This window comes from Solanum tuberosum, unplaced genomic scaffold (genome assembly GCF_000226075.1).
Source record: "Solanum tuberosum cultivar DM 1-3 516 R44 unplaced genomic scaffold, SolTub_3.0 scf00034, whole genome shotgun sequence".
Classification (NCBI taxonomy): domain Eukaryota; kingdom Viridiplantae; phylum Streptophyta; class Magnoliopsida; order Solanales; family Solanaceae; genus Solanum; species Solanum tuberosum.
Genome location: NW_006238962.1, coordinates 2,334,490 through 2,347,524, shown reverse-complemented (window position 1 = coordinate 2,347,524; position 13,035 = coordinate 2,334,490). Strand labels below are relative to the sequence as shown.

General features: G+C 36.5%; 2 protein-coding genes and 1 pseudogene across 2 annotated transcripts; all 3 read left to right on the top strand.

Moving 5' to 3' along the window:
* Nucleotides 1–1,341: 1,341 nt before the first annotated feature.
* On the top strand, nt 1,342–2,453 carry LOC107059759 (uncharacterized mitochondrial protein AtMg00810-like). Its single transcript, XM_015306665.1, has 2 exons — nt 1,342–2,024; nt 2,072–2,453. The coding sequence occupies exons 1-2, from the start codon at nt 1,342–1,344 to the stop codon at nt 2,451–2,453; spliced, it is 1,065 nt and encodes a 354-aa protein (XP_015162151.1).
* Nucleotides 2,454–6,222: 3,769 nt separating this feature from the next.
* Nucleotides 6,223–7,900, top strand: LOC102583161 (isoflavone 2'-hydroxylase-like). Its single transcript, XM_006342659.2, has one exon. It carries the CDS (start codon nt 6,229–6,231, stop codon nt 7,765–7,767), a length of 1,539 nt encoding a protein of 512 aa, XP_006342721.1. The 5' UTR covers nt 6,223–6,228; the 3' UTR covers nt 7,768–7,900.
* Nucleotides 7,901–9,846: 1,946 nt separating this feature from the next.
* Nucleotides 9,847–11,473, top strand: LOC102582823 (isoflavone 2'-hydroxylase-like; annotated as a pseudogene).
* Nucleotides 11,474–13,035: the final 1,562 nt, after the last annotated feature.

Below are 13,035 nucleotides of genomic sequence, written 5' to 3'. Positions count from 1 at the left end.
GCATGCCATCACACTGTCTACCTCATCAATTGTCTTCCAACGTCTCACCTAGATAACCAATCCCCATTCCAAAGATTACTTCGAAAATCACCTGATTATAACTCCCTACGGATTTTTGGTTGTTTATGCTATCCATGGCTCAAACCATACTCCAAAAATAAACTTGAATCAAAATCTACCCCATGTGTCTATCTTGGTTTCTCATTATCCCATCACTGTCACCAGTGTTTTGACCCAATTTCTGCAAAGGTGTATTTATCCCGAGATATGCGATTTGTTGAGGATGTATTTCCATTTAAGACATTGTTCGCCAATACTACCATTAAATCAGCTCACCTAGAATGGGCAAAAACAACAATGCCAAGTTCGTCGAACCCCACACCAACACTTCCCATAGTTACTGATCTGCCAACTTCATTAGAAATAGCAGCAAGCACAATTCCAGCTTTCCCATCACCGTCTGCTTCATCTCCAGCCCAGTCCGACGACAACTCAAACTCACAGTCCGTATCCGACAATGCATCAGCAGCGGACGCAACAGATTCACCTCTTACAACTCCTCTCTCTCCAGGTAAATTTTTATCTTCCTCATCTTCAATAATTCCCAATTCCCAGAACCCCCCTCCTATATCTACTGCCCAACGTTTAGAATTACCACACCTCCCTACAAACTCACAAATGCAGATCCCAACCAACACACAAAGCAGTTTGTCTCCTCTCCGTGTCTATCAACGTAGGAACACCATCCCACCAACACCCATGGCTCCTCAACCAACCTGTCCTATTCTAGAGTTGGAACTCGCTCCTTCACCGCCTCAATGTCCGTCTCCTCCTACCTGTGCTGTCACTCGATCCCAAAACAATATCACCAAACCCAAACAGATTTTTGATTACCTAGCCAAATTGAACCCCACTGTCATACCCACTACTGTCAAACAAGCACAAAAGCACCCCGAGTGGCGCTATGTAATGAAACATGAATTTGATGCTTTAATTAAAAATCAGACTTGGGAACTTGTTCCTCCTGAACCCGACCAAAAACATTGTATCCTGCAAGTGGCTTTTCAGGATCAAGAGAAATTCTGATGGGTCCATCGACAGATACAAAGCACGCCTGGTTGCAAAAGGCTTTACTCAAAGGCCGGGCATTGATTTTCATGCCACATTCAGCCCAGTCGTCAAGCCCACCACAATTCGCATCGTCCTCTCTGTGGCACTTCGTCATAACTGGCATCTTCGCCAGTTGGATGTCAATAATGCCTTCCTCCAAGGCAACCTGGACGAGTAAGTGTACATGGCTCAACCTCTGGGGTTTACTAGTGATGACAAACCAATGCATTTATGTCGGCTGCGAAAGGCGATCTATGGCTTGAAACAGGCTCCTCGGGCGTGGTTAATGCCCTCACAGGATATCTTTCATCCATAGGCTTTGTTAAGAGAAAATCTGATGCCTCACTACTAATCAGATATGGTGTAGGTGATACATTGTTTGTCCTCGTCTATGTCGATGATATTATTATCACTGGGAGCAATACTTTAAGTGTCAATCAGGTTGTCACTTCCCTTGCTTCTAAGTTCTCTATTAAAGATTTAGGTAATCTTCACTATTTTCTTGGTGTTGAAGTGATACACAACTCTAACGGTTTAATTCTCACCCAAGCAAATTATGTGAATGAAATCTTAAATGATGAGCTAATGACCGACTGCAAGAGTGTTAACACGCCAATGAGTGCATCTGAGTTACTCACCTTATCTGATGGAACTCACTTGACTGATGCTACACGTTATCGCCGAGTCTTGGGTAGGCTTCAATATCTATCCTTCACTAGACCTGACATAGCCTATGCAGTCAACAAGCTTTCTCAATTCATGAAAGCACCATCAGACCTTCACTGGAAGGCTGTAAAACGTGTTCTTCGATACCTACGTGGTACCATTCAACTCGGCCTACGCGTTACTCCTATTGATGAATTCAATCTACATGTGTACTCTGATGCAGATTGGGTGGGGACATTGTTGACAGAGTTTCTACATCTGGTTACATCTTATTTCTTGGTCACAATCCGATTAGTTGGTCCTCAAAGAAGCAAAATATTGTCTCACGCTCCTCCACTGAGTCTGAATACAGGGCTGTAGCTAATGCACTTTCTGAAACCTTATGGGTCACCAATCTCCTAAATGAGTTGCACTTTCCAGTACATAAGCTACCCACAATTTATTGTGACAATCTTGGAGCCACATTCTTGAGCAAGAATCCTGTTCTCCATAGCCGTGTGAAGCATGCTGCTGTGGACTTTCACTTTGTTCGCCACTATGTTGACATCAAAAGGGTTCGTGTTATTCATGTCCATGGCGCTGATCAAATTGCTGACACTCTCACCAAGGCACTTCCTAAATCTTCTTTTGAGTCTAATTTGTTCAAGTTAGGCTTGGTGACTCATCGCCTAACTTGAGGGGGCGTATTAGAACATCTGGCGTTAGGACATCACTCAGTAGCTTAGTTGTATTAGGATTGCATTACTAATTCAGCAGTTATTATTTATTTAGATTACTTTAGTTCAGTTCGTTTAGGAGTCTTATTATTTTCCCTGTAACTCTATTTAATACCCTGCTGCCTTCATTAATAAAGATACTCTTTTCAGCACACATTCAGTCTTTATAGTCACTGCTAAAAAGGAACATGTTCTCTTCCAAAATTGAGAGAACTACTCCTCCAAGACTACACAATTTTAAGAGTAAATATCTTAAAAGGTCACTCAACTTAGAGAATTTATCTAGTGAAGTCATTAAACTTTGTTTTGTATCAATAAAATCACTCAATTTGTGTATTTCTATCAATAAAATCACTCAACTAAATTTTTCATTAAATTATTTTTTATAACATGTAAACATAAACTCCACAATAAATAAAATTTTAAAAACATTAAAAAAATTATGGACAAACTTAATTAGTTAAACAAATACTCTTATAGTCTTATGATATTATATTACAATAAACAAATATACACTAATACTCAAAACAAATTCACGACGAAGGTCACAAAACTCAACTTTAATTTTCTACTTTTGTCTACGAGTTTTTATTTTTCTATTTTCAGAAAGTTGTGAGCATTTGTTTTTAAAAAAATTATGCTCTGTTTACAGCGAATTTCAGAATGCATCACATTGGTGGGTATTTTCCAAAAAAAAAAGTGAGTATTGAACTTCTATTTTGTTTAGTTTTTAATGTTTTTTCTATAAATATATTTGTGGAACACTTTAATAAATAATTATTGAATAATAATTATATCATATCATATTATATTAAATACTAAAAATAAAAAGGTGTTTTAAAAGACATTTTAAGAATGTCTCTCCATTCTCCATAAGTGGTGTTTTACTGCTCCAAACCATTGAAGAATTCAAAAAGACTTGCAACAAATTCAACATAAATTATATGCTACATTCATTTAAAAGGTGATTTTTTAAAGTAAAAAACGTAGTCTAGCTGCTTACATTCATAATTTTGAAAACCCAAAAGTTTCTTCTTATTAAAATCACTTTTAAAAATAATTTTTAATTTTGCTCAACTTAGATGATTGATTTTATTGATACAAATGCATATGTTGAGTGATTTTATTGATACAAATGCATAAATTGAGTGATTTTATTGATATAAAATAAAGTTCAATGATTTTGCTTGATAAATTCTATAAGTTGAGTGACCTTTTAAGATATTAACTCCAATTTTAAAATGTAAAAAGGCCAACAGAAAATTCAAAAAGGTAAGTTTCCTACTTCTTGTAGTGTTTCCTTCAAGACTACACAATTTTAAAATGTAAAAAGGCCAATAGAAAATTGAAAAAGGTAAGTTTCCTATTTCTTGTAGTGTTTATTTAAATTTGGCTTACTATTACTTCTTAAATTTTACAGAGCTTGATATATATATTTTTCCCTTTCTAGACAATTCTATATCGTTTCTTGAATAAATGTTGTTTTTTGCCAAGCTCATACTGTAGAAATGTTATGACAATTGCATTAATTTTATTTATTGATCAAATTTCATGGTAAGAATATATGAATCTTTTATACTCTTTTTCTTTGTTTCCCTCATTCAGTTCATAGAGATGATCCATATTGTAATTGAAGTTTTAATTAATTATTGTAGATATTTTATATTTCAATTTTATAAATATTGCCGAGTTTGTTTGGCCATAACATGATTTTATAAATAAAAGTACAATATTGTGTTTCAGTATGAAGCCACTTTTATTTTTCTTATTCTTTTGGATGCACTAATTTTTGCAGTGCAACGAGCCTGAGAATTTAGCATCACGAGATGTGCAAACTTTGAACTATAGAGAAGATGAAAACAAGTTTTTTTATTTCCTTCTTTGTAGCAGTACTCTTAACTAAAGTTGATCACTTATTCTGTTTTGCAAATAAAGTTTTATATACCTATTTGAATATAAAAAGTGTTACAAATTTGATGCCTTTGAAGTAGAAAAATTTATGCGAGTAAAGGTTCAATCTATTTTTTTTACATGAGTCGATCGAGAAAGAGAGCTGCCATCAAGCCTTTAAATTGTAATGACGTTGCATAGCTTCAATCAGGATTCATGAGTATTGACATACTAAAATATTTAAATTTTTCTATTCAAATATGTCTTTGTTGTGGTTTGCAATTTTCTATTTCTCTTTTATACATGCTGTAGACATTGAAATTTTGCGGACTGTACAAGACGTGTTCAATTCAAATTGGGACTTTGGAAGGTGTGTTCAGTTTCAATTAGAATTCTTGGTGGCTACTCAACCCTAAACCCTAGTTTATGCCTATATAAAGGGTACTAAATTCCCTTTAAAAGACATCTCAAAATATTCCATAAAACTCTTGGGTAATTTTAAAGATCAAGATCTCGAATATTCCGCAAATTGATAAAGTATTCATATAGAGGTCAAATCTAAATCATCCTAGTTCGAGAAATACGCTACTAACAGCCCTCGTATCATGGATAAATCTTAAGAGAGAAGAATCAAGGGAGGAACAGAATTGTACCTGCTATCTTGATGAATAAAATTATGTTTCTTCAGATTTTATTTGTGTGGTTTATTTATTTTCCATATGTTTAAAATTTGTTGCAAACACATGCATCACATTTTTATTGGCTTGTGGTATATGTACACATCATGCTTAATTGTCTAGCTAAATTTAGTTATGTTATTTGACAAACTCAAACTGTATTTACAATCTTGTCTGAGCTTGTATGTTTCAAATGAAATTTTGTGTAACTTACTATTTACCAATATTAGTGTTTCTTATATTACTTTAAAAAATTTGTATCGATGCATGGGATACACGTGCAAAGCACGTGTTTAGAAACTAGTATCTTAAATACACGAAAAGGAAGAACTCTATACCAGATACATGATTATAATGTAACAATAGTAACAATACTCTACATATAGTGTTGATTATCAAGATTCAGTTTTAATAGTTGAAGATGAAAACGTGATTTATGAGGAGGAAGGAAGTGAGAGAAGGTGGAGCTAATTTGGAATTCTCTAAGAGTAAAGGTTCTCTTCTAAGTTCCAACACATCAATCTCTACCAGGAACAAGAACGTTCAGCATACGCCAAAGTGCATGCTTACGGCTATGCGTATATGATCAATCTCCAGATCAAAGTAAAAACTTGCTTCTGGATATATTACTTCTTTCGTCGTAGCCACTAATTAGTTTCAAAAGGGAAATATATGGAGGATTAAAGGAAAAAGAGACAGCATAGGCATACTCTATAATAACATTTCACTATAACAATCATGTTCTATGTGAAACTGATCGTTATGCTATATTATAACAACACTTCACCATAGAAGCCAAAGTATTGGGATAAACAAGGCAGCTATAGAGACATTTGACTGTACTATTAAAAAGTTACTCCAATACGCTATCGCCTATCGATGCAAAAACGTGAAATTAGCAGTAAATTATCATCAACCACAATCGCTTAATGATATCTGGCACCTTGCTGTCCAAAGATGATAAAGTCAAATGATGCTGATAGAAACACATAACTATAAACTAAGACCTTGTTGCACCAGAGCTGCACTCCATAAATCATCAGCCTAAATTTTATCTTAAATTCAATTCCTACCTAAGTAGGCCTAAATTCCCATTCAAGAAGTTATCCAGTATATAAATTTGAGAATTCTGTTATTTAGAGTTACTGTAAAAAGTACCTGCACCAACTATGGAAATTTCATTCTACATCCTCATCCTCATCCTCATCTTCACTTTCCTTTACTTGCTAAAGAACCATTTCCTTAGAAAATTCCAAAATCTCCCACCAAGTCCCTTTATCTCTTTGCCCATTATAGGTCATCTACATCTATTCAAGAAACCAATTCATAAAACATTAGCCAACATCTCAGAAAAACACGGTCCTTTGCTTTACCTCCGATTTGGATCGCGTCCTGTCCTGCTCGTCTCCTCCCCTTCTCTTGCAGAGGAATGTTTCACCAAAAACGACGTTGTTTTTGCCAACCGTCCGAGGCTTCTTGCTGGAAAACATCTTGGTTACAATTATACCACTCTTCTGTGGGCATCCTATGGCCAACATTGGCGCAACTTAAGAAGGATTGCTACTCATGAAATCTTGTCCACTCTGAGAGTTCAAATGTTTGCTGATATACGTAGAAATGAGGTTCGCACTCTGCTTCAACGACTTGTAAGGGGAAAAACCATTGGTGGAGATCCTAACACAAACGTGGTGGATATGAAAGCGGCTGTATTTGAGATGACACTGAACAACTTGAGGATGATGATTGCTGGGAAGCAATACTATGGTGATTCTGATGAGAAGTTGGAGGCATCTAAAAGGTTTAAAGAGATTGTCACAGAAAGTCTCCAAGTGAGTGGTGCAACAAATATAGGAGATTTTGTGCCGCTTCTTAAATGGATAGGAGTAAACAAACTTGAGGATAAGGTGAAGTTAGTGCAGGAGAAGAGGGATAAATTCATGCAAGATTTGATTGAAGAGCACAAGAACCGCCGAAAAGGATCTCATTGGGAGCAAAAGAATAACACCATGATTGATGTTCTCTTATCCCTCCAAGATTCGGAGCCTGATTATTACACAGATGAAGTGATAAGGGGCATGGGAATGGTCATGTTTACAGCAGGTACTGATACTACAGCTATCACAATGGAATGGGCATTATCACTTCTTCTGAACAATCCCGAGGCACTAAAGAAAGCTCAAAATGAAATCGACACTCACATCGGAGACTCATCAAGATTACTTGATGATTCAGACCTTGCTCAACTCCCTTATCTCCATGGAATCATTAATGAAACTCTCCGAATGTACCCAGCTGCTCCATTACTTGTTCCACACGAGTCCTCGGATGAGTGTATCGTTGGAAGTTTTCATGTACCCCGTGGGACAATGTTGCTAGTGAATGTGTGGGCAATACAAAATGATGCAAAATTGTGGAACAAGCCAAATGAGTTCAAGCCTGAAAGGTTTATCGATTTCAAAGGTCAACGAGACGGGTTCAGGCTAATGCCATTTGGATATGGCAGGAGAGGATGTCCAGGTGAGAATTTGGCAATGCATGTGGCTGGTTTGGCATTAGGATCACTTATTCAGTGCTTTGAATGGGAGAGAGTAACCGAAGAGCTGGTAGACATGACTGAAGGACCTGGACTCACTATGCCGAAGGCAATACTGTTGCTAGCAAAATGTAGGCCACGCCAAAATATCGACAACCTTCTTGCTCATTTGTAATCACAATTCTCCCCTGCACTTTCTCTTTTATGACACAACTAATAAACGACGTTATATTTGTCTATTAACACATACTACAGAAAGATAGGCAAAGTAACATCTAGTCTCAAGTAGCCTGCTAATTGTTCACAACTTGCAGGGCATGATCAGTAATTCTACATTTGTCTAATAAACAAAATCTAAGGCAAAAGTAACATCTATTTTCTAGTAGCTTGCTAATTGTTCAATTCCTCTTTAAGAATGAGAAACAAGAGACTAGATAATTTGTGTCAGTTGTATGAATTCTTACTGTCAATTCTGCTCTCATTTCCTTCTAATGTTTCTGATATTTGTACACTCCTATTTCTTCTATGAGACAGATCAAGTTACGTGTTTCACTGGTAACCTAACAAAATTACACAGTTATTTTTACGTGGAAAACACGCAGCTCACAAGGGTTAAAAACCACAACCTGCACCTCTGTAAGATTTCTCCCAAACAATGAGCCTCAACAAGAAATGTAATACTAGAAACTCTAATTCCTAACTTTCAATAGCCTCGCAGACTATTGAACCCCACTTCAAGTTTGCCCCAACTTAAAGTTTACACAACTCCATATTGTTCCATCGGAAAGGGTCTGATATGCCCCAACCTTGCCATTTAGAGCTAATAACTAGCTCATATATACCCCTATTGTTACATAAATGGATCACATCTAAATGCTTGTTTTAAGATATATTAGTTTTTTCGTTGTAGCCACTAATTAGTTCAAAGGGGAAATATATGGAAGATTAAAAGGAAAAAGAGATAACATAGACATACTCTACAATAAAATTTCACTATAACAATCATGTTTATGTGAAACTGATCTTCGATGTTATGTTATATTATATTATATATTCTTGATAACAACCCTTCGTTATAGAAGCCAAAATATTGGGACAAACAAAGCTGTTACAGAGAGATTTGACTGTAGTATTAAGAAGTTACTCCAATACACTATCGCCTAACAATGCAAAGTTAATTAACAGTAAATTATCATCAACCACAATCGTTTAATGATAAGTACTGGCACCTTGCTGTCCAAAGATGATAAAGTCTAATAATGTTGACAGCAACACATAACTATAAACTAAGTGAAGAGCTGGTTGACATAACTGAAGGACCTGGACTCACTATGCCGAAGGCTATACCATTGCTAGCAAAATGTAGGCCATGCCAAAATATCGACAACCTTCTTGCTCATTTGTAATCACAATTCTCCCCTGTACTTTCTCTTTTCAGACACAACTAATAAACGACGTTACATTTGTCTAGAGAATTTGTGTCAGTTTTATGAATTCTTACTATCCATTCTGCGCTCATTTCCTTCTAATGTTTAATAATTTGGAATTCTCTAAGAGTAAAGGTTTTCTTCCAACACATCAATCTCTACCAGGAACAAGAGCGTTCAGCAGACGCCAAAGTGCATGCTTACGGCTATGTGTATATGATCAATCTCCAGATCAAAGTAAACGCTTGCTTCGGGATATATTACTTCTTTCGTCATAGCCACTAATTAGTTCAAAGGGGAAATATATGGAGGATTAAGGTAAAGAGAGGCAGCATAGGCATACTCTATAATAACATTTCACTATAACAATTATGTTCTATGTGAAACTGATCTTTCACGTTATGTTATATTATATGTTCTTATAACAACACTTTGTTATAGAAGCCAAAGTATTGGGACAAATTAAACAAGGCTGCTATAGAGACATTTGACTGTACTATTAAAAAGTTACTCCAATACGCTATCGCCTATCGATGCAAACACGTTAAATTAGCAGTAAATTATCATCAACCACAATCGTTTAGTGATAAGTACTGGCACCTTGCTGTCCAAAGATGATAAAGTCAAATGATGCTGATAGGAACACATAACTATAAACTGAGACCTTTGTTGCACCAGAGCTGCACTCCATAAATCATCAGCCTAAATTTTATCTTAAATTCAATTCCTACCTAAGTAGGCCTAAATTCCCATTCAAGAAGTTATCCAGTATATAAATTCGAGAATTCTGTTATTTAGAGTTACTGTAAAAAGTACCTGCACCAACCATGGAAATTTCATTCTACATCCTCATCCTCATCCTCATCTTCACTTTCCTTTACTTGCTAAAGAACCATTTCCTTAAGAAAATTCCAAAATCTCCCACCAAGTCCCTTTATCTCTTTGCCCATTATAGGTCATCTACATCTATTCAAGAAACCAATTCATAAAACATTAGCCAACATCTCAGAAAAACACGGTCCTTTGCTTTACCTCCGATTTGGATCGCGTCCTGTCCTGCTCGTCTCCTCCCCTTCTCTTGCAGAGGAATGTTTCACCAAAAACGACGTTGTTTTTGCCAACCGTCCGAGGCTTCTTGCTGGAAAACATCTTGGTTACAATTATACCACTCTTCTGTGGGCATCCTATGGCCAACATTGGCGCAACTTAAGAAGGATTGCTACTCATGAAATCTTGTCCACTCTGAGAGTTCAAATGTTTGCTGATATACGTAGAAATGAGGTTCGCACTCTGCTTCAACGACTTGTAAGGGGAAAAACCATTGGTGAAGATCCTAACACAAACGTGGTGGATATGAAAGCGGCTGTATTTGACATGACACTGAACAACTTGATGATGATGATTGCTGGGAAGCAATACTATGGTGATTCTGATGAGAAGTTGGAGGCATCTAAAAGGTTTAAAGAGATTGTCACAGAAAGTCTCCAAGTGAGTGGTGCAACAAATATAGGAGATTTTGTGCCGCTTCTTAAATGGATAGGAGTAAACAAACTTGAGGATAAGGTGAAGTTAGTGCAGGAGAAGAGGGATAAATTCATGCAAGATTTGATTGAAGAGCACAAGAACCGCCGAAAAGGATCTCATTGGGAGCAAAAGAATAACACCATGATTGATGTTCTCTTATCCCTCCAAGATTCGGAGCCTGATTATTACACAGATGAAGTGATAAGGGGCATGGGAATGGTCATGTTTACAGCAGGTACTGATACTACAGCTATCACAATGGAATGGGCATTATCACTTCTTCTGAACAATCCCGAGGCACTAAAGAAAGCTCAAAATGAAATCGACACTCACATCGGAGACTCATCAAGATTACTTGATGATTCAGACCTTGCTCAACTCCCTTATCTCCATGGAATCATAAATGAAACTCTCCGAATGTACCCAGCTGCTCCATTACTTGTGCCACACGAGTCCTCGGATGAGTGTATCGTTGGAAGTTTTCATGTACCCCGTGGGACAATGTTGCTAGTGAATTTGTGGGCAATACAAAATGATGCTAAATTGTGGGACAAGCCAAATGAGTTCAAGCCGGAAAGGTTTATCGATTTCAAAGGTCAACGAGACGGATTCAGGCTAATGCCATTTGGATATGGCAGGAGAGGATGTCCAGGTGAGAATTTGGCAATGCATGTGGCTGGTTTGGCATTAGGATCACTTATTCAGTGCTTTGAATGGGAGAGAGTAAGCGAAGAGCTGATAGACATGACTGAAGGACCTGGACTCACTATGCCCAAGGGAATACCGTTGCTAGCAAAATGTAGGCCACGCCAAAATATCGATAACCTTCTTGCTCATTTGTAATCACAATTCTCCCCTGCACTTTTTCTTTTCAGACATAATTAATAAACACAGAAAAGCAATGCTACATTTGTGTAATAAACAAAAACTTAAGGCAAAAGTAACATCTATTTTCAAGTAGCTTGCTAACTGTTCCTGTTGTCGCTAATCTTTTCTTTAGCTGCTAATACAATACAATAAATACTAAGTCACAGTCCCAAATATTTAGTAGCTAGCTAAGTAATAGTACTAACATTTCATTTCTGTTTCGGGGTTTTCGTTTAGTTTTGTGTAGTAAGTGTTAACAGAAGAAATTATAAGAGAGGTAACTTCACAAGAAAGGATATCATGTGCAATACTTGATTACAAATATTGTTCAAAGAGGAAATATATGGAAGATTAAAGGAAAGAGATAACATAGACAGACTCTATATATAATAACATTTCACTGTAACAATCATGTTTTATGTGAAACTGTTATGTTATATTATATGTTCGTTATAACAACATTTCGTTATAGAAGCCAAAGTATTGGGACAAACAAGGCTGTTATAGAGAGATTTGATAGTATTAAAAAGTTACTCTTACTCCAATACACTATCGCCTATCGATGCACAAAAGTCAAATTTACAGTAAAGTATCATCAATGACAATCGTTAAATGATAAGTCGCACCTTGCTGTCCAAACTCCAAAGATGATAAAGTCAAATGTTATGATAGAACCACATAACTATAAACTAAGACCTTGCACCAGAGCTGCACTCCATAGATCATCAGCCTAATTATCTTAAATTCAATTCCTACCTAAGTAGGCCTAAATTCCCATTCAAGAAGGTATACAAATTTCAGGATTCTGTTATTTAGAGTTACTGTATGAAGTATCTGCACCAACCATGGAAATTTCATACTACATACTCATCTTCACTTTCCTTTACTTGCTAAAGAATCATTTCCTTAGAAAATTCAAAAATCTCCCACCAAGTCCCTTTATCTCTTTGCCCATAATAGACCATCTATATCTACTCAAGAAAAAACCACTTCATAAAACATTAGCCAACATCTCAGAAAAACATGGTCCTTTGCTTTACCTCCGATTTGGATCGCGTCCTGTCCTGCTCGCTCTTCCCCTTCTCTTGAAGAGGAATGTTTCACCAAAAACGACGTTGCTTGCTGGAAAACATTATCTTGGTTTCAATTATACAACTCTTTCTTGGGCTTCATATGGCCAACATTGGCACTACCTAAGACGGATTTCTACTCTTGAAATCTTGTCCACTCTGAGAGTTCAAATGTGTTGTTCATATCCGTACAGATGAGGTTCGCGCTCAGCTCCAACTGGTGGAGGAGATCCTAACACGAACATGGTCGATATGAAAGTGACTTTCTTTGAGATGACAGTGAACATCTTGATGATGATGATTGCTGGGAAGCAATACTATGGTGGTTCTGCTGAGAGATTGGAGGTTTAAAGAGATTGTGACAGAAAGTTTCCAATTGAGTGACACAATTCTCTCTTTTCATACACATTTGTCTATAAATGGACTGTCTATGTTCCATTATAGAGTTATCTTTTGTTATAAGTAATCTTGGAATGATAATGTAAACTTTACACTATCAATACACATAAGTCAAACTCAACAATAAATTATGAATCACAATTATCTACATTATGT